Source organism: Amblyomma americanum, chromosome 6 (genome assembly GCF_052857255.1).
Source record: "Amblyomma americanum isolate KBUSLIRL-KWMA chromosome 6, ASM5285725v1, whole genome shotgun sequence".
NCBI lineage: Eukaryota > Metazoa > Arthropoda > Arachnida > Ixodida > Ixodidae > Amblyomma > Amblyomma americanum.
The window spans coordinates 41,023,225-41,043,084 of record NC_135502.1 but is presented as its reverse complement, the minus strand read 5'-3'; the positions used below and the strand labels follow the sequence as shown (position 1 = coordinate 41,043,084).

Below are 19,860 nucleotides of genomic sequence, written 5' to 3'. Positions count from 1 at the left end.
GACACCGCGTTTTCGTTCACATAACCGTTCTACTGCTAACGCATTTATAAAGAAATTGATCTCTATTTGTCTAATTAATGCACCTGCATCTTGAGGCTCGATTTAATGCGTTAAGGCAGAGCGAAAAAAAAAAGCCTTTCAAAGTCAACCCGCCTGTTTGGTAAGAAAACCATCCTAGTATGTGTTTTCACCATGGGCATAAATGCAATATTCTCACCTGAACCTTCGGCGTGCATTGTACAAAAAGCGAACACTGAGAACAAAGTTTTTCGCATTCGCATTATACTTCGACTTGTGCGTTATCTTCAGACTCTAATTGTTAGCACCACTCTGCGTGCCGAACACTGTCGCACAGGAAGAGTGAGGCACGTGGCCGAATACGTGGACGTCGGGGACTCCTCTGCCGTGGAGAAGCTCTTCGACAACATCAGAGCCGCCTCTTCGCTGCCACTCAGCATCGTCGTCAACTGCGCGGGCATTTTCCTCCAGAAGTCTCTCGTTGACAGCACAGATGAGCTGTTCGACGACACCATAAGGGTCAACCTGAGGGTAAGCCCGGAACTAAGCACATACGTCCTGCATGTCGAGTCAAAAAGGCCAATTGGAAATGGCTGAACCACATTTCGAACCAAATAGAACCGAATGGAAGCAGTTTGATTCCAAATACTTCTGTGTTTTTACCAGTTCCGACTCAGCTTTTTTGGGGGATCACATACGATTGCAAGGTAGTGACTACAAGCTGCAAAAGATAGCAGCTAGTATGTGGCGTCGATAACAGGCGCATAAGCTCTTGGCGCATAAGCTCGGGGCTGACCTGCTGTGTTAAGAGGGGCTCCCACTCAACTGAAGTTTATTCTCTGTCTGTTGACACAGGACTTGCCAGCAGTACGAACAAAATAATCCCACTAACACTGACGCGCATGAAAACGTGAACGAATAGGCACGGTTCAACGGGTGAGATTGACTCAGCTATTATTACATGTCCTGCTGCTGAACAAAAGGCATCTTATTAATTTTCCTGTGGCGAAACGCCCATTTTGTTGACGAACAAAAACATAAAACACCGCTCTGCGTAGATCCGAGGGTATGATAAACAGAGCCAGACGGTATATGTGTACCAGGTCAAACTGGAGGTCCCTGCTCTGACGTTCATCGTAGGCTGGGTCTATGGGCCTTGGCGCCATTAGACAACGTCCTTCTGATAGCGTCATTAGGAAGCGTCGTTCGGGCTGTGTTCCGCGAGGAATAACGGACACACGCGGTAGCTAAGGTACTTCGGAAGTCGTTAGAAGACGCTGGCCTTTTTGAGCAAGCGGAAGGAGCTACAGTAATTTTTCTCCTCGGGAACCTTGCAATGGGAAAGAAATTAGGGGAGAGTGGGGCAAAAAGCGCTATGGTGCAAAATGCAACATTTTGTTGCTTAGCAACCCCTAAATTTTAAGGCACTTATAATAACTTGCTATTTAAGCGCTATTACCTGCCTCATACGAACTACATTTGTGTTCGAAGATGACCAGACTGACCTTTTATAAGGCGACAAAAAATTGCGAAGTGAATCTTGGTGAACTAGAAAGCCGCCGAAAAAATTGATCTTCTGTACGCCCAATTTTTTAAAACTGCGCGGCTCAATCCACCTGGCGGCTTATATTAGGGAAAGTATTTAGTTATTGCAATTGATTTTTGATTTCTTATTGTGCAAAGTTCAAGAATGTTTGTGCCGTGGATAACTGATATATAAATATTTTAACAGATTGCTCCATGTGGGACAAAACGCGACGTTGTGATGTTCTGATGAGGCTATGATCAATGTAACGGCTTCATTCCTCGTCTAAAGCTACCCTTCTTTGATCGCTTTTTAGGATAGGAAACAATGAGTTCCGTCTGGCGCACATTAAAACATGGAGAAAGCTCTGGAGAGACGCGAGGAGCGTTTTGGTCTCCCCAAAGGCGTACGCCACACAAAGTCAAGAAAATAAAAAAAATATGAAACGCAGAAACTGTATGAAAACTCTTGCGTACCTCAGCGTCTCACTTTGTCTGGCTGACAGGAACAGCATTTTGTACAAGATATTCTGGCAACGGAGCAACCTCTCTTTGGTCCTACTTGCAATAGCATCATGTTGTAATGTAATGAAGGCAGAAAATTAAAAAAACATTGCATAGACAGGCTCCACGGAGAGCCCGGCTGTAGAACTGGGAAGACTGTAGAGGGTCATGCAAGAAAACAGAGCCGGCTGCAGCCTTAGTGCAGTGTCTGCCGTTAGAATAGGCTCACAATGATTTTCTCGGTGCCCATGAAGCCAACGTCGCGTGCATTCACTGCAAGGATGAGTAGTACGCTAACTTTGGGAGGACGTCTCATTTTACCTAATGGGGTGGTGCAAAATCGGACATATCGAAGTTTTAGTTTTCCTTAAATATTGCTGGGTCCTTATTGAGCTGGACTTTTCATATTCGGTGAGCGTGATGCCATGATGGTAGGGAATAATTCGGTAGTTTTTATTTAATGGCATCTCTGACTTAAAAATCTCGGTGATTTTCAAATTTGTTCAGCTCTTTCCCTACTTTCCTATTCAGACAACACCGTTAATACTCGCCTGCAGTTCAGTACTGCCAAGACATTCACTAGTATGCAGCTACATACGTGGAGTTTAATCTACGCGAATTTCTTGAGTGCCACATTCTACTGCTCTTACACTGTGCATTTCACACGCAGCTGTTATTTGTATCTTATCTGGCTTTTTAGGTGAACCTCGACTACTTATTTACACTTAGCAGCAATAAAACACAATTCAGCTCATGGGAAGGATAAGTCGGGAACCTTTCTACCACAGCCGCAGTTGAATACACGCCTAATAAGTCTGCTTGAAATTGCTGGTAAATCACGGAATAATGTATTCACATGGAACCCATGAGTCACCTTGTTCTTTTCGCAGGGCACTTTCCTTGTCACCCGGGCCGCCAGTCGCGAGATGATTCGTTCCCAGAAGGCTTTGCCGGAAGGGGGCGCCGCCATTGTTAATGTGTCAAGCATCGCAGCCAAGAGCGGCTGGCGTGAGGGGGCAGCGTATGCCGCCTCCAAGGCCGGAGTCGTGGCGCTCACCAAGACGGTGGCACAGGAACTGGCAAACCATCGCATCCGCTGCAACGCAGTGCTCCCGGGTCGTACGGAGACACCGATGACCGCGAGCTCCACCGAAGAAGAGAAGGCCATGAGCATTGCGATGACGCCTCTAGGGAGAGCCGCCCAGCCCAAGGAGATCGCAGAGGCTATCAAGTTTCTCTGCTCACCTGCATCAAGTTCCTTTGTGACGGGCGCTGCTCTGGAAGTCACCGGAGGAATGCTCATGTAACACCCCTGTTATGAGAGCACGTCTGCGGACTCCCCCTGGACGGATGCCCGCGGGCTGTGCCTCTAGAAGCCAGACTTAGGCGCATGAGAAAGAGTGCCGGTCTCGTGGCGAAGGATCAAAATTAAAATAGTGCCTAATTCCAGACTCATTTACGGGACTCAGACTGATGTCATTTTACTTCAGTGCTTGTATACCCTTTTCATTTCTATAAAAATTACTGAACGCTGTTCAGAGTCGCATTGGCAATGGCCCAAGACTGGTTAAAAATTAAACATCCCACGGTATAGGAAGTTAAAACCCAAAGTACATGACGGAGAAATGCTGAGAAATGTAGGTATGCATTATGCAGTACAGATGAGTAAACAAAATTCAATCGGACCAACGTAGCACAGGAGATACAAAAAGTATGGGGTCTGTTTAAGTCATCTTAAGAACGAAATGCGATAGCATCAAATTTAACCTTAGTGGCAGCTTAAGTTGCAACTTCCGAGTGTGTTTGCGTCAGTTTCTTTTCAAATGTAGATTCATCAACTGCCCTATTCGGACTACTAGCTGCAATAGCAGGTATCCGCTATGGTTTGACGGTGCCGACATTTACATAGCTCATGTCTGTCGTGTTTAACGGTACACGTCACAAAGCAACGTCGCCTTACTTCCCATTCATGGCGAAAGGTGGCGTAGAAGCTGAGCAAAAAAAATTGACAGTATCTTAACTTTGCTAGCCCTGGAATTCAACAAAATGCAAGGACGCTTGCTAAGAGTGGCAGAATGCGTAAGCATGTCCGACTACCATACGCCACTTCCGAGACTGCCTGCAATTTACCCACCACGGGCAGCATCCAAACCATTGCCCATCTCACCTGAGCTTGTCCAGGTTCTGAGGTAGCCAGGCGCTGCCACGAGTATGTAGGTAGACCTCTTGAGGTGTGGGTTTCTCCCCGTCATGCAATTGCTATGACCACACTCTTAACGGCAATCGCACTGTATGGTCGACCTCCTTGAACGAATATCACCTATGCTCTGATACCGAGCCAGAAGTGTACATTTCAAAGCTGACCCATCCCACATGACACTATGTCCAAACCCTCCTACTAGTCGGATACATTTCTAAACAGAAAATTATTCGTTAATAAACGCAGAGGACCGGAAATTACTCACTTGCGCACGCATACTTGATAACCTCAAAAAAAAAAAATACAGCGGCGCCGGCAGAGCTGCATATAGTTATATACTTTATGCGCTCTCTGGCTCTGCGCCAAAGAGCAAGTATTCGCTCCGGTATTCTGCAGAGGCAGATACTGGACATGCAAGAAGGTTTGGTGGTTTACCAAGCAGTTAAATCTCCGTAACTACAAAAGAGGGAGGCTCATTATGAACGGGAATAGTAATTGTTGCAAGATATATAGACATCTTCTGTCTATAGCCTCAATGACATTAAAAAAATGCCGCAATAACAGACATACTACGTCAAATGTTCAGTATTCGAAAGGCATACTTAGTGTCTTAGCGCCCCCTTCTCCCCTCTTTTTTTTTTTTTTTTGCGCTTGTGACAGTCTTCCACTGGTGGAAGCATGAAGACACTTGAACGCTGTAAAAAGGCGACATATTTTAATACACTAGGACGTAGAGTTTTCAAACCGCGGCAGCGGTCACGGTGGCGGACCTATGGGCTGGCGGAAGACTGTTACGAAGGTGTACAGGCCGTGCACGAAGTGAGATACCCCAGCAGTGATTCCGGCCCCCTGGAAGTGGAGAAGGAAACACGAGCAAACGTTACGACGCCATTTCACTTTCACCTTTCCTGTTTAAGAGATGTAGCCTGCACTATAGCCGAAACGACCACCACTTTTGCATTTGTTTACAATGCGCAAAGAAACATTAATATGCTTTCAAGAAAAAAATACCTTCAACTAAAACCGCACAGTGAAGAGTTTCTCGTTGTTCTTAATCACACGTTATCGAGCCAAGGCTAGGCTATATAGATGCGACATTCAGCTTCATTGTACTCTTGTGAAGATATTTAAACTAAAATAATAAAGGCTGCCCAATGCCCCCCTCTCGTGCCAGCACTTACTCATAGCCCACCTTCTCCGTCAGCGTAAGAGGTCTGGTCAACAGCTCTCATTCAGTGCGTCCTTTTAACGAAAAGAAGTGTAAGTAGCCGTTTTGTTTTGTTTTTTTAATGCTATGAGGCTCAAAAGGCCTTGTTCTAGAAACGATGGAAACAAAAAGATCAAAGCTACCGTGGTATGCGGGAAAAAAAAATGTCAGCTGTTGCTGCTCAGCAACGCTGGACGTTAAAGGGTGAAATGTTAGAAGTGTATAAACAGTCACTTACAACCATTGATTGTTACCTCACCGCCATCATACTCACTGATTTCCTTCTATGTCCGGAACTAGCGCATGCACTCATGTAAATCTTATTTTCCTAATATGTTATCAATATAAAAGGTCAATGGTGGATTAACCGCAATTACTTGATAATTAATGAGACGTCTGCAGACTGTTTTAAGCCTTGGAAGCTCAGCAATATTACAATCACATCTATCCCCCATTAAGAACTTACTCCATCTCGACACAAGATTGTCAGACATCATGTAGATAGAAGTTACGCCGCTTGAAATTGTATCAGGTTTAGTTAAAAGGCGAATACCAACGAAGAGCTCTGTTATTTTTGCATGTTTTTCGACGCTTATTCTCTGGTTTTCTACACTTTTTGCTTGTAAGTGACTCCTCACATAAAAGTAAGGTAGTAAGACAGACAAAGAGGATAGTGCTATACTGATTAAAATGATGTCGATAAATGAAAATTCTTACGCTACAACGATCCCCAGATGGTCGAAATTATTCCGGAGCCCTCCACTACGGCACCTCTTTCATCCTTTCTTCTTTCACTCCCTGCTTTATTCCTTCCCTTACGGCGCGGTTCAGGTGTCCAACGATATATGAGACAGGTACTGCGCCATTTTCTTTCCCCAAAAACCAATTATTATTATTATTACGACGCTACAACGACAAAAAAATACTCCCCTTTTTCCTTTTTCCTTAATGGGTGTTTAACAAACGTACCAAACCAAACCAAACAAAAACAGTATAATAGGATCCTTGATCCGCTGTGCTTCCTAGCTGTAACAGTACACAAACCTCACGCGTATCCACATAATAATAATAATAATAATAATAATAATAATAATAATAATAATAATAATAATAATAATAATAATAATAATAATAATAATAATAATAATAATAATAATAATTGGTTTTGGGGTAAGGAGATGGCACAGTATCTGTCTCATATATCGTTGGACACCAGAACCGCGACGTAAGGAAAGAGATAAAGGAGGGAGTGAAAGAAGAAAGGAAGAAAGAGGTGCTGTAACGGAGGGCTCCGGAATAATTTCGACCACCTGGGATCTTTAACATGCACTAACATCGCACAGTACACGGGCGCCTTAGCATTTTGCCTCCACAAAACGCAGCCGCCGTGGTCGGGTTCAAACCCGGGAACTCCGGATCAGCGTATCCACATACAGTTTGGTAATTTGGTGTCTCTCGACCATTGCGTCAAGTCCTGTCTCACATGTTGTCGATCGCTACCGGGCTAAGCGTTGCTCCAGGTTTTAGGAAAACTTCGTACGCGAAAATACCTGACCACATAACCCTGACGTGCGAGTGGCACTAAGCATAGCCGAGCAGTGCGCATGCGCACTCACCGCCGCGGCCTGCATGAGGATCTCGCCATTGGCCTTGCCCATGAGCCAGCCGCTGCTCAAGAGGAGGAAGCAGCTTCCTACCAAGTGGTACAGCAGGAACTGCGAATGAGCGCGAGCATTGGAGACGAGCATTTAGGAGAACGCTTCCAGTGATCAGCGCCCTACGTCGTCGAATGTAAAAGAAGAAAAAGGCAACAAATCGTCCATAGTCACCAAACATGTCAAAATGACATCAAGAGGAGGAGCCACATTTATGAAATGAAAACGAAAGGCCGATTCGTTGTCTCCTGGGGCCTGTCTGCTTGCGAATTCCTAAAGAGATGATCTTTACTGCAGGGGTAACCACCAACACTTTTTGACAGCACCAATATTTACCGCTGGATGTGCAGCGGTCCGTTTTGAACCAAACACCTCCCGCAGCCAAGGCGGCCGCCCAAGCCACTAGGCCATAATGTATGAACAGTTTTCTCTGAAAAACACGCCTCGCAGTTTGCCGATTCGTAACACTTGAAGTGGCGATAAGAGGGAATAAGAACGTAAAGATAAACGCAGAGGGAAACATCCTGCCCTTTAAGAAACAAAGTGGTCTGAATGATGGCTTCAATTCAGAGACCACTGAGAAACTACTGGCAGCCTTTGCTGAAGTGTTAACGTGGCGAAAATTACGACGAGATATTCCTATTGCTAAACAGCTTGGTTCTACGTCCTCCAAAATGAGAGCCCTTTTCATTACTTCAGATACAATGGTAGTAATGCTCTTTCGAGAACTGCCTTTGAATTCTCTTCCGAAGGATGTCATAAATTTTTGTCAACACTTTTTTTCTCTCATTCGATGGTGTGTATTAGTTAATCTGAGGGCTCAAGGAATGAGTTTTATCGTCAGAACATTGTGTCTTGACTGTGACCATTGTTAATCAATCAATTTTGTTATATATTGTTCTTTCTTTATATCTCCTCTCTAATTAAGTCAAGCATGACTTCATCAATTATGAGATATTATGGATTTTTCAAGAAACCCTGGTTTTCATTACCGCAGGCCATTCTATAGAATCATCAGTCATCTTATTATCGCTCTGAATATTTCCTTCCCGTTTCCTTGTATTTTGTTCGTCGTCAAATCGTCCCCTCCACGCTGTATTCGCCAGCCTTGTTCGCAGTCTGGCTATGCATACTCACGTAGAGCGACAGCGGCAGGTAGGCCTGCGTGTAGGGGGACACAATGCCGCCCATGAGCATCACGAGCGAGGTGTAGCCGTCGGCGAACGACACCACCACCATCAGCTTTGCCGCCGTGCTCTGGTTGGTCGAAAGCATTATGACCACCAGCGCCGACAGCGCACCCACCTGCGATGTTGGAATGGAAGTGTGTTCGCGAAAGAATCGTCAGGCAGCAATGCGGCGCTGAAGGCCTTCTAAAGGTGAAGTCCTTTCATAAATTCTGTTCTTATAATCCATCCATCCATGTTCCATGTTCTATCCATGTTCCATCTATGTTCCATCCATGTTCCATCCATGTTCCATCAGGAACTTAAAGGGTGCAATACCCTTTATAAAACATATAGTAGGACTTCACGTAAATATTGTCAAGAACGTAAAGAAACTTTCTGTATGACAGTGCTGTCTATACGTGCCCGTGAACCCACTCTGTACGACAGCGGATGGCACATTTACTCGATGCGTATAAAACTTCTTGCGTGAAGAAGGCAAAAAAAACCTCTCTCGCTGTTTTGAACGCAGTGCCATGGCCTGCCTCTAATGCCTTTCAGCTTGCGCTGCTATGACGAGGAAAACTATTGGCGCAGCCATACAGGACGAAGAATAGAAGCTGGACAGGTGCAAGTGCTAGTTAAAAAAAAGATATTTAAGAAAGCTTGTTCTTAATATTACAATATGACACTGTGCAAAAATAGACTTACACAGCAGTAGAGGCAAAGGCACTTATGACACATGCATATGGTGATGACAGGCAGCCCACCACTTAAAAACTCCACTCAAAATAACAAGCAAGAAGAATGCATGTTTCAAACAATTAGAGCAGGAAAAGCTAGCTGTTACCAAAGAGCCACTTTATTCCCTGCGTAGCAGAGAAATCCTATACACCCTTTATAGGCATGTAGGCAAAATCTAGGCTACCGAGAAAGATTGCTTGCATGGGAAGGATCATCAATGCTATCGCATTGCACTCTTAAGGGTCGGTTAAGCGTTATGTGATGGTGGAAGAAAGAACAATGCTCGTGTTTGCGAAGTGATACTCAAAGGGGGCCCATTAATGGTACTGCATACCCTTAAGGAGTAGCTTAAGTGTCAAAATTTTCTGTTCTGCCTTTATTCTTTGGCCAGCTTAGTTTTTCTCGTTACTAAACCCCAACTTCAGCGGCTATATGTTTTCTTTTCAATCCACTCTTCAGCACAAAAATTCCTCCTTGTTGGACGGTGACTTTAAGGCGCCTAAAATTATATGGAACAAAAGCATATCTGGTCTTGTCCTGTAGATTCTCTCGGTCCGAAGAACATTTCGATTTGATATCCATCTGCGGACTTTATTAAAATCAAACAGGAATTCTGAAATGAATAATGAGGTTACTGCGCGTGCAAGAAAAATTGCTGCTGTCATCCCCCGCTCGTTAAGTGCCATCAGTGCGTGTGGTGCCACAGCAGAGACAACAATGTTCTTCTAACTCATGTAGTTCATCAAGCAGGAAGTCACGGCATAGATTTGTTGCTTGAAATTCTACTCTTGTTTTTCATTTCCTGGATTTCGTTCTTTATTACCCAGGAACATTGGCTAAGCATTCTGGTAACCTGTATTGTGTGCAACTAGTGAAGTTTTGCTGGTTTTTTTTGTTCTCAAGAAGCGAGTTTGTACACCCTACTCTAACGTTATATGGGTAATTGACATTGCGTCTATAATGTCTATATCAACAGAGCAAAGTCAGAAACCACGATTTTCATGCTCAATATTCTTAGTGTAAGCAGCTTACTCTTCTTTTGGGTTAAGTACGCAGTCCGACAGGCAATCGTTCACAGAAGAGTCAAGCTGAAACTGAAAAATACTGAAGACAACAAACTGACCACTTCGGCAATGTTGAGAACGCCGTGCCAAGTGACCGTGTACTTAGGGTTCACGCCCAGGTTGCCCTTCAGTTTGGCTTCCCTCATTGCGGCCTGGGGAGTGTCTGCCATAGCTTCTTGCTGGAATGCGGCATGGACAAAAAAGATACAACACCAGTGAAGCTTATTATGAAGCAAAAAAAGATTTGCCCTCTATTCTCAAATGTCTAAGATGCAAAAGATAATTTTATTGCAAACTTGCAGGAAACGGGTCACACGTGCAGACATAAGAGAAGCGAAATAAACTAATACAAGGAAAAAAACAGAGGGGAAAGTAAAGTGTATAAGGATGCAGAGGGCTAAAGATTATATCTATTGTGTTCATGATTAGAAGCTGAAACTGATGACGCTTATATATGCCACAGTGAGGTGGTGTGCTCAGTCTAAAAGGCGTTAAAAAGCAGCGAGACGCCATTATAAAATGTGCAATGAGCACCGCAGGTGGCATGTGCTTTGTGAATATACGTGTCGGAATAAACGCGTATGTTTGAAAAAAAAAAAACAACACAGAAACGGTACCGCTACGTGTTTAAATTCATAAGCCCTCCCAGGTTTCTTCCTTGGCAATATCTTTCTTAAAGCATTTGAATTCATTGTGTAGTTTTGACAAGGCAAATGAATCGCTAATGCATCAGTTCTGAATTAGCTCTTGTATGCGTGATTTGTTAAATTTCAGGTATTTCTTTTGTTCCGATGAATTCTGTTATCTCAAGCAATTGTTCCAACTTCAAGTCCTCAATCATATTTATTGTGTTCCATATGAATGAATTAGAACAGTTCAATGCGGCAGTTCATTAGAAGATGTTGCGTAATTATTAATATTAGGTAAATAATTACCTAACATGTTTAAACCTGTCGTAAAAACGACAGATCCGTGTAAAAAACACGACATAATCTTGTTAGTTCTCTCGTAACGACAGACATTCCTGCTGTTTGTAATAATCTTCTGTAGCACTGAATTTTTTTTCTGTTGTACTTCTCTGTAGTAACTACACCTGATCTGTTGTGACTACGAAAATTGCTGTTACTACAAGGTTTTGTCAGAAACATAAAAGATCTGTTGTGACGACTGAAACTTTTCTGTTCTGCTTATGATTGTGTAAATATGCTCGAACGAGATATCCGCTTGGCCAGAAAGCCCGAACTAAAAGGCAGAGCTCTGTAATTATAACATATTGATAACAGTCTCGTTTTCTTGGCCTGCTATCACTACCACGTTCACATGTAATGTTTTCAGCAAAATCGTGCGGAAAATGTGTCACCCCTGCCGCTTTGCTGCTGTAACATTGTTACAGTCACAGACTGTGCACGGTCAAAGTGAAATCACACTCAGGGATTCGGCAACACTGCTTGGTGGCGAACCGATCGCGGTAAAACATGCAGAAGCGGGAAGGCACACTTCACTGGTGTGGGTGAGCACAAGAATTTCGTCAGCTGCGAGTCAAAACCTTTTGGCATCACAGTCCAAACATTTTATACCAATGACCTGAATATAACTGTTTTTGAACCATTGATTTGCACTATTACGGTCTTACAATTGCACCACAAAATAAAACGCCTAGAAATCACGCCCAAAATTCATGTCACGGCGAGCGTAAAGTAACGTTTTAAATAGTAGCTCTAGAAAGAATAGACAAGCCGCGGTACCATATCACTGAGGGGCTTGATTGGTTTCCGGCGCGCAAATACATTTTAAATTTAGCGAATAAATTACCTTTTGTTGACACGAAACGGCAGCACCAACGCAGAGCTCCTTTTTCTGACTGTCACCGCAGCATTCACGTTCTTGTCTTCGTCTTCAAGAAGACGGACGATAAGAATGCCTCATAGCACACTTCTCGAAAAAAAAAGTGCAGCTGGTTAAACTGTAGAAAATCGGTCATGCGGAACGGATTAAAAGAAACAATGGCTTAGAGAAACATTTCATGGCTGTTAGCGCCGTAGAAAAATGCGCAAAACTAAAATAAACAGAATAAATTTAATAGTTGAAGAAAATGAATCGAAAACACAAAGTCAACGTGAGGCTAAGAAAGCAAAGCTGTAAGGACAAGCTGCGAGTACAATTTAACGCACGTGTAGCCGCCACTACTTTCACGGCAATGTGTAGCTCATTGCGCTACCGTTGCTTGAGATGAAAACAACTATAGTGTTAAAGAATTTAAGCTTTCGATTTTGTGAATACGTGTCCTTTCTGTTTATAGGTATTCCGCCTATAGCGCTTACTGCTTCACGCTGAGTGTACCGTAACTTTGCTATACTGAAATCCCATACCACTACTGCCGTCTATTCTGTAAATGTTTGATTTGAAGACCAGAATAGATTTATTTACCCCGACATTTGCGTTAACTTCTCCATTGCGTCTGCCTAACGATGTACAAAATATTCTTCAAGCTCCAAAAGTAAAAAAAAAATATTTCGGTAATATTACCTATTGAGGATCGTTGTGGAATACCATTTATACTTAGCGAATCTAGGCTAGCGGCGTTGGAGAAATCAGCGTCCATTCCGGTGCAAGAGCTACGAGCCTTCTCGGGACTTCGATTTGTGAAAACAACGGCGGAAGCACAAACAGAACAGCACATCTGCTGCAGAGCATTTACGCGTGTTAGATGTCCTTCATTGTGAAGGCCTCACTGTCCGTTTTCTATAAGCGAAGGGGTGGCCCGGCAGGAACAGGAGCGCAGAAGGACACCACCTCCATGCCAGATGTTTCTGCTGCGACTTGACGGTGCAGTTTTCAAAGGCTAACTCGCTTCACCTCGTGATTTAATAAAAGGCAGGAGTAACGTTAGCTATGAGTCAACTGCCGCGAGAACGATGCCCTCATGGATGGGACAAAGCGGAGGGGGACAACAGGGGGAATTTTTTTTGTGGAGTTAAACACTGCCATTATTTTTTATAATTTGCACCAGGGGCTCTTGCAAACCAACGCAGGAGGATTAGTAATGTGAGTGGTTCATCATCATAATCATCGGCCTGACTACGCCCACTGCAGGACAAAGGCCTCTGCCATGTCTCTCCAGTCAACCCTGTCCTGTGCCAGGTGCGGCCACCGTATCCCCGCAAACTGCTTTATCTCATCCTGTCACATAACTTTCTGCCGCCCCCTGCTATGCTTGCCTTCTCTTGAAATCCATTACGTTACCCATAAGGACCAGCGGTTATCTTCTTTTTGCATTACATGCCCTGTACAAGCCCATTTATTCCTCTTGATTTCGACAAGGATATCATTAACCGACGTTTGATCCGTAACCCAATCTACCCTCTTCCTGTCTCTTAACGTTACGCCTATCATTTTTTCTTTCCATAGTTCACTGCGCCATCTTTAACCTAAGTTAAACCTTTTTTGTTATCATTTTCGTTTCGTTCTTTCTTTAAAGAAAAAGAGAAAGAGGCGTTGTAGTGGAGAGCTCCGGAATACTTTCGACCACCTCGGGATCTTTAAAGTGCTCAAAGGTCGCACAGCACACGGGCGCCTTTTGCGTTTCGCCTCCATCGAAACGTGGCTCAGTAGCCGAGCGCACTAACCATTGAGCCACAGCGGCGGGTTCCTTTCCTTATAACAAATATTTCTATTTTTGGCTCTTTTACTAAGCTATTACAGCTTGTGGTGTGCAGAAAATACCTGGTGCAATACACTACCACTGGCGGCTTGATCCATATGCGACCAAGCCGCTAGCCCGACGATTTAGATACTTCTGTGAGCGTATGTGGGCTGCAGCCAATCCGCGTCCAGCGCTTCAGCTCAGATGTCTGCAACTTAAATGACTTTACTCCGCTCCGGAGCTCCGCTTCCGCCAAAAGCGCGATTTATTCAGACTTCTATGATTCTACTTCTATCCTTGTGTGCTTTTGCGCGCGCCACCAATGTTGACCGCCGCATGTGATCCTTACTGCGCTCCCGAAGACTCCCATCAAAAATCCCAAATTTCCATGGAACATACATTCATGCGCTTCAAGGCAATGCGAGGCTTCCATGACGCTGTTGTGCAGCAGGATTCCTCGTCTCAATGTTTATTTATGCCGCTCTGGGTTCACGCCGTCGAATCTATGTGCGTCATGCGGGGACTTTGAAACGATGGATAATTTCATCCGGCGGTTTGCACGGCAGAGAATTCAGTTTTTGCAAAATCCTCTCGCTCAGTTAGGACTGCCGTTTACTCTTCCCGTACTCCTCTCCTCCGGTGCAACCGTCAAAGGGCATGCCCTTAGGCAGATGGGTGAGTTTCTTCACAGGTATGTCATCGAAACCAGGAGATTTTTGTGCTAACTTTTCGTTGCCTTTACTTTTGTTTCAAAAATAAATTATTTATAGTTATTTCTTTAAAATTTATTTATTTCCGCTTTGTTTGCTCGATTTCAATATCGATTTTCTCAAGATCTTTGAAAATTCGTTATTTGTATTCAGAGATTCCTCTATTTATATTTATCAGTCGCTTGAGAAAAACCTGGATGAATTTTCTCCTGTTTGGACCTGCACGAAACCCTGGCCAATACCACCCCGTGGGTTTTTGCCATCGCTTTTGAGGCAACAACAACGCAATTAGGCCAACAATCCAACGTGATTCTAATAAAAGAATTTTATCCATTAATATAATTCAGAACTCTATTGCTCTTGTGATATTTTTATTTGCGTTTAGACAAACCAACAATAAATACCTGGCTGATTTGTGGTGCTTTAAAGCACAAAGATGAGACGGGTTTTCTAATCTGTGACCTTTTAGCCAGCGAGAGGAATGCGCGTGCTTTCAGCTCGCGTGTTTCAAAGTGAAGAAGCAGAAGAATCGCTGGTCGCTTCGGTATTGCATCGCTGTGCGGTCCACGCTGTTAACCTGGCGTCGCCCTGGACTGACTGGGAGGCCTTGCTGTCCTTCAGGCCAGCGGAGGACGAGGAGAAGGACAGCCAGCCTTCTTTCTCGGTGCCCTCGACCTCGGACTCATCCGAGACTTCCTCGAGCTCCTCAGCGGCAGCGGCCGTGAGCTATGCCTCGGAGCCATCGGGTTCGTCTCCGGCGACTTCCTCGCGCAGCTGCTGCCAGACTTCCAGCACACCCACCAGTGGCAGCTCTGAGTTCGACAATAGCGACCACAGCACCGATAGCGATCTGTGAGCCGGCCCTCTTTTTTAAAAATATTTATATAAGTTTAGGCCTTGGGGTCAATTAATGCTAAGTTGCGCAACAAGCCTTTTCTTCGGTTTTGCACACTGCTTGAGAAGGACCGCCTGAGACGTGAACGACCATTGTTCTACACTGTGCTTAGTCTCAGTGGGTGTGGATAGCTTACTACTGAGCGCAGTATTCTTCGTCTATACTGGGAACGTAAGACAATATGAAATATGGTAGCAAAATTAACTCAACGCAGACTGTTCAGCAGAGGCGGCGAACTCCAAGTTACGAATAGTCGGAAAGTTTTGGATTGCGCAGGAACGGTGTGGAAATTGGCCTTCAAGTATTTGGCTGCATTCGTTTTGAGAGAGAGAGAGAAAGACGGAAAGGCAGGGAGGTTAACTAGGCAGCGCCCGGTATGCTACCCTACACGTGGGAAGGGGAACGGAGGGAGAGATAGGAAGGGGAGAGAACAAAGGGAGATGATGACTTTTCAACGTGTCCGTTGGCCGTTACTTGTAGGGTACACAGGGCACACACTAATTGTTCACAGTCTTGCACTCAGTCCTGAGTCCTTCAAGAACTTAAGAAATGCCTTCAAAGCTGTCCTCTGCAACGAAGGCTTACTCCAAGGACCCAGAATATTGGCTTCAGTAAGAGGCCGAGGATCTAAACGGCGAAGTGTTGCAGCCAGGAGTGCACGCTCACGCTGAAACCGAGGGCAGTTACAAAGAAGGTGTTCTATAGTTTCGGCGCACCCACACATCTCACACGCAGGAGAGTCTGCCTTTGTGATTAAGTGGGAGTAGGCATTTGTGAACGCCACTCCCAACCACAGGCGACACAACAGCGTAGCATCGCAGCGGGAGAGGCCGGACGGAGGACTGAGTCGGAGTAAGGGGTCTAGCCGGAGCAGACGTCATGTGGAGTTGCTAGTAGAGAACCACGACGCTAAAAGCTCTCTTCGACCAAGCATTCGCAGATGTCTTGCTGCGTCGGCTCTTGTCAACGGTATCTGGACAATGTTGGCAGGCAAGCAGCCTTACAGTGTCTTAATTCTGCTTTACGCCATGGCGATCACGATCAACTCGTAGCTGAATTAAGATATCTCCCACACCAGGCGCAGGAAGAGGGTCATGACATCGTCTTCCAGTGGATACCGGGACACTCTGGCATTGCTGGAAACGGCGCAGCTGACGAGCGGCTCACATTCGTTTTGAAATATTTAGTAGTAGGCAATCCCTTGCAATGACGATGGTTTAACCTGTGCGATACTGCTTTCTGAGCGCATTCTACTACTTTCTAGTGCGATATTACTTTCTAGGCACATTGACACTTACGGATTTTGCGCACAATCTACAGAAGAGGACGCGCTTCAGGTCACTGAGACACCCGCGTTGCTTTTCTTTTCCAGGCTGGACGTCTATTCTTTCGACATGGCACCTGAGATGGCGGGCCCGCTTTTACAGCTCCCCGTCGATCTCTACCGTCAGATGCGTCTGTCCAGCAACCAGGGTAACTTGGTCCTCTCCCCCTGGCTCGTGGCCTGCACCCTCGCCATGGTCCACTACGCAGCACGGGGAGAAACCGCAGCCAAACTTGCGCGCCTCTTGCACGCCTCCTACTGGAACTGCCACAAGGGTGCGCTCCTGGAGCGCCTCGCGCGCTGGTCCCGAGACCTACCTTGCAGCAACAGCATCTCGTCGCCTCGGTACGTCCGGGATGGCCTGCGCCTCACCGCGTACGCCTGTCTCTACCACGCCGAGAACATCAAGCTCACCGATGAGTATGCTGCGGCCATGGACAAGCTGTCGGTGCATGGCCACCGCAAGGACTTTGCCTTCAGCGCCGAGCAGTGTCGCTTGTCCATGGACGCCTTCGTTCGGGCCTCGACTTCTTATTCTATAGCCGAGCCGGGACAAGCACTCGCGTGCCAGGACGTCAACGTCGACTCGAAGCTAGTATTTGTCAGCTTACTTCGACAGGAAGTGCGCTGGTGGCGTCGTTTCGACCGGGCTCCCTGGGGAACCTTCCACGAGACGAGGGACAGGTCTTCCACCGTTGCCATGATGACGCAGACGGCTCCGTATCCGGTCGCTGAGTGCGCTGAACTCGGAGCGAGCCTCGTTGAACTGCCATTCGAGTGCCCTTTTCAGTCGCTCATCATTCTTCTGCCCAACGACGTCGATGGCCTCGCGAACATCGAGGAAACTTTAAGCGCACCAAAGATTCTACACTACCTGGGGACGCTGAGAGAGCAGGGAGACGTACAAGTGACCCTGCCGAGATTTAGTGTCGCGTGCGTCACCGATTTGAAGCGTTTACTTGTGGCAATGGGCGAAGGTGATGCATTCAGCGAAACCGCCGATTTAACGAGTCTGTGCGAGGGAGCGCATACAGACGTCGCTCTCTCGTCAGCGAAGCATTTTGCTTCCTTTGAGGTTGGGCGCATGGGTCCACCTGCGCCTCTGATGGGAGAGTCCGGCTTAGCCGACTCAACGACGGCTCTGTGTGACCAAGAACCACGCAAGGTCCTCGTCGACCGTCCATTTTTGTTCTTTGTTGTGAACCGGGAACCGGACATGGTGTTTCTTCTTGGATCAGTGACGCGAATTCAGTAGAAACAAATATTTAGTAATTTTTCGCTTGGCATAATAGTGTACGAGTTTATTTTAAGTACCTCAAGGGCCCTTCCGATAGTAGGCTATATGACGCTGTTAAAAAGAAAGTTATTTGATGGCTCTTCTGAACTGAAGCGAGCATGTACCAGGGATGCTCCTTGTGGGAATATTGTTGCAGCCCTTGGCTGTTTGGACAAAAATGTGCGGGTGGGTCATGATGCAAGCTCGAGGTGGGTGAACACTCTTGCGGTGAGTTGTGCGGACTGCAAAACATTGAGCAGTTTGACTAGTGTGGTAACTAAAATCGCAATGAAACCGTGGAACAAGCAATCATCGGGGCCAAAAACAATGCTGCTTTTCTTTTTTGTGTATGAATCGAAAATTGATAGAGTAACTCTCTTATGGCTTAAATTTCACTGATTAGGCCACATTCCACCGGTGGGATATGAACTCGAGGCCTTCGAATTTCGCTTACGGTGCTCTACAAGCTGAGCTACGGCAGCGGCTGTCCAATATTCTACTCTTGGGGGGACTTGTACTGCGTGTAAACCTTGAGAGTGTCCACCAGCGCCACCTTCGTTCATACGATGGACGTAGTGCGCCTGTATTACCGCGAGCATCTCGTGGAACGTGATCGAAAGGTGAGTGCGGTTTCTGTGCGAGAATCCTCATATGCTACCTATGGCATGAAGACTGCCAGAACCGAGATTTCATGATAGACATAACCTTGCGTTTTTACGGCGCTGGTAAGGGTTAGGCAAAGCTGCTTTTTCTTAAGGTAAGTAATACATGTGAATTACTAGTGATCTAAGTACATTAATCGACCACACGATTTTGAACAAGTTCAATGGAATTAATTCGGTTCAATTGAGCGCGTCCGAGATGGTAGACACATTAACATCGGTCAGATGGGTGTTTTTTTACGCTAGTAACTTAACCCAAGGGGAAATTAGGTTTGAATTGCGACGAAGGCAGCTGAGAACTCGCTTGACTTAAACTATTCGCATGATATGAGAAGAAATGTTCTGCGAAAAGTTAACACCTGAATGCTGAATGCCATTGAGGGATGAGACGAAATAACCATTCAGAAGATAATGTGGAGTCTGGTAATTTTGTAGTCTGTGCAAGTAAAGGAGTGCAGTCATGTTAGTATTTGTTATAGTATGGTTAAATAAATCGCTCTAAGGAGCATTAGTATCCATAGCTTTATTAGTAGAAGGTAAATGACGCATTCATTTGGGCAAAGCCAAAGTTCGACGACATAATATCGGATAAGTCGTCGATGCAAATAAAAGAAAAGAGGACTAAGAGCCTTGCCTTCGGTCACGCTAGAGAAAATATCAGCAAAAGAGGAATGCTTATTATTATTTTCGGCAGATGGTTGACGATAAGTGAGGAAATCTTCTGTTCATCTAGAAACTAAGTCGGTTAAGGTCTAGTCGTGCAAGTTCTAATTCCAAGCACTTATGCGGCATTTTGTCCACTGCTTTTTCGAAGACCATGAGGAGGTCATCAATCAGTACGGGAAGGTCAGCTCTAGTGTTGAGGTTATGAAGAATTAATGTGAGCTTAATGTCACGGGAGAGGCTTTTTTTTATTCCTGTTGGTTAAGGTAAAAGATTTTGACATATGTTAAGACGATTACGATGTGGGAATGAGTAATGTGTACCATAATTTTCGAATTGACGCTAGTCAAGATTTGGGTAGGTTTTACGTAATAGACGAAGGGAGGAACGGTAGGTGTTCAGTGATCTTTTCTTTCTTTCAAAGTAATAGTCATTTAAGAGTCAACAAAGTAGCCACAGTTGGCGCTTTGCTTAGCAAAATCGTAAATGCTTAGGATAAAACGATCATGGAATGCGATATACAAACTCAGCGTCAGCGCAGTCAACACAAAGTCAGGTGAAGTGTAAAGGTATACGCCTTTACACTTCACCTGACTAAAAGGTGA

The 19,860-nt window shown here is 45.2% G+C and overlaps 3 protein-coding genes across 3 annotated transcripts in view; 2 read left to right on the top strand and 1 right to left on the bottom strand.

Annotated features, from left to right (window-relative positions):
- The window catches only part of LOC144136667 ((3R)-3-hydroxyacyl-CoA dehydrogenase-like), a 4,588-nt gene extending 1,087 nt beyond the window's left edge, over nucleotides 1-3,501 (top strand). Inside the window, exons 2-3 of the mRNA XM_077669189.1 lie at nucleotides 356-549; nucleotides 2,937-3,501. Of these exons, the coding sequence (XP_077525315.1) occupies nucleotides 356-549; nucleotides 2,937-3,353 (611 nt within the window). The 3' untranslated portion in view covers nucleotides 3,354-3,501. The remainder of the gene's footprint in view (nucleotides 1-355; nucleotides 550-2,936) is intronic.
- A 1,446-nt stretch (nucleotides 3,502-4,947) lies between these two features.
- Nucleotides 4,948-11,969, bottom strand: LOC144136668 (uncharacterized). The gene is made up of 5 exons (XM_077669190.1): nucleotides 11,895-11,969; nucleotides 10,142-10,261; nucleotides 8,246-8,413; nucleotides 7,070-7,168; nucleotides 4,948-5,095 (listed from the first exon to the last, which is right to left on the bottom strand). The coding sequence occupies exons 2-5, from the start codon at nucleotides 10,250-10,252 to the stop codon at nucleotides 5,003-5,005; spliced, it is 471 nt and encodes a 156-aa protein (XP_077525316.1). The 5' UTR covers nucleotides 10,253-10,261; nucleotides 11,895-11,969; the 3' UTR covers nucleotides 4,948-5,002.
- A 2,994-nt stretch (nucleotides 11,970-14,963) lies between these two features.
- LOC144094668 (ipis-1-like) lies at nucleotides 14,964-18,126 on the top strand. Its single transcript, XM_077628591.1, has 2 exons — nucleotides 14,964-15,287; nucleotides 16,703-18,126. Exon 2 carries the CDS (start codon nucleotides 16,725-16,727, stop codon nucleotides 17,907-17,909), a length of 1,185 nt encoding a protein of 394 aa, XP_077484717.1. The 5' UTR covers nucleotides 14,964-15,287; nucleotides 16,703-16,724; the 3' UTR covers nucleotides 17,910-18,126.
- Nucleotides 18,127-19,860: the final 1,734 nt, after the last annotated feature.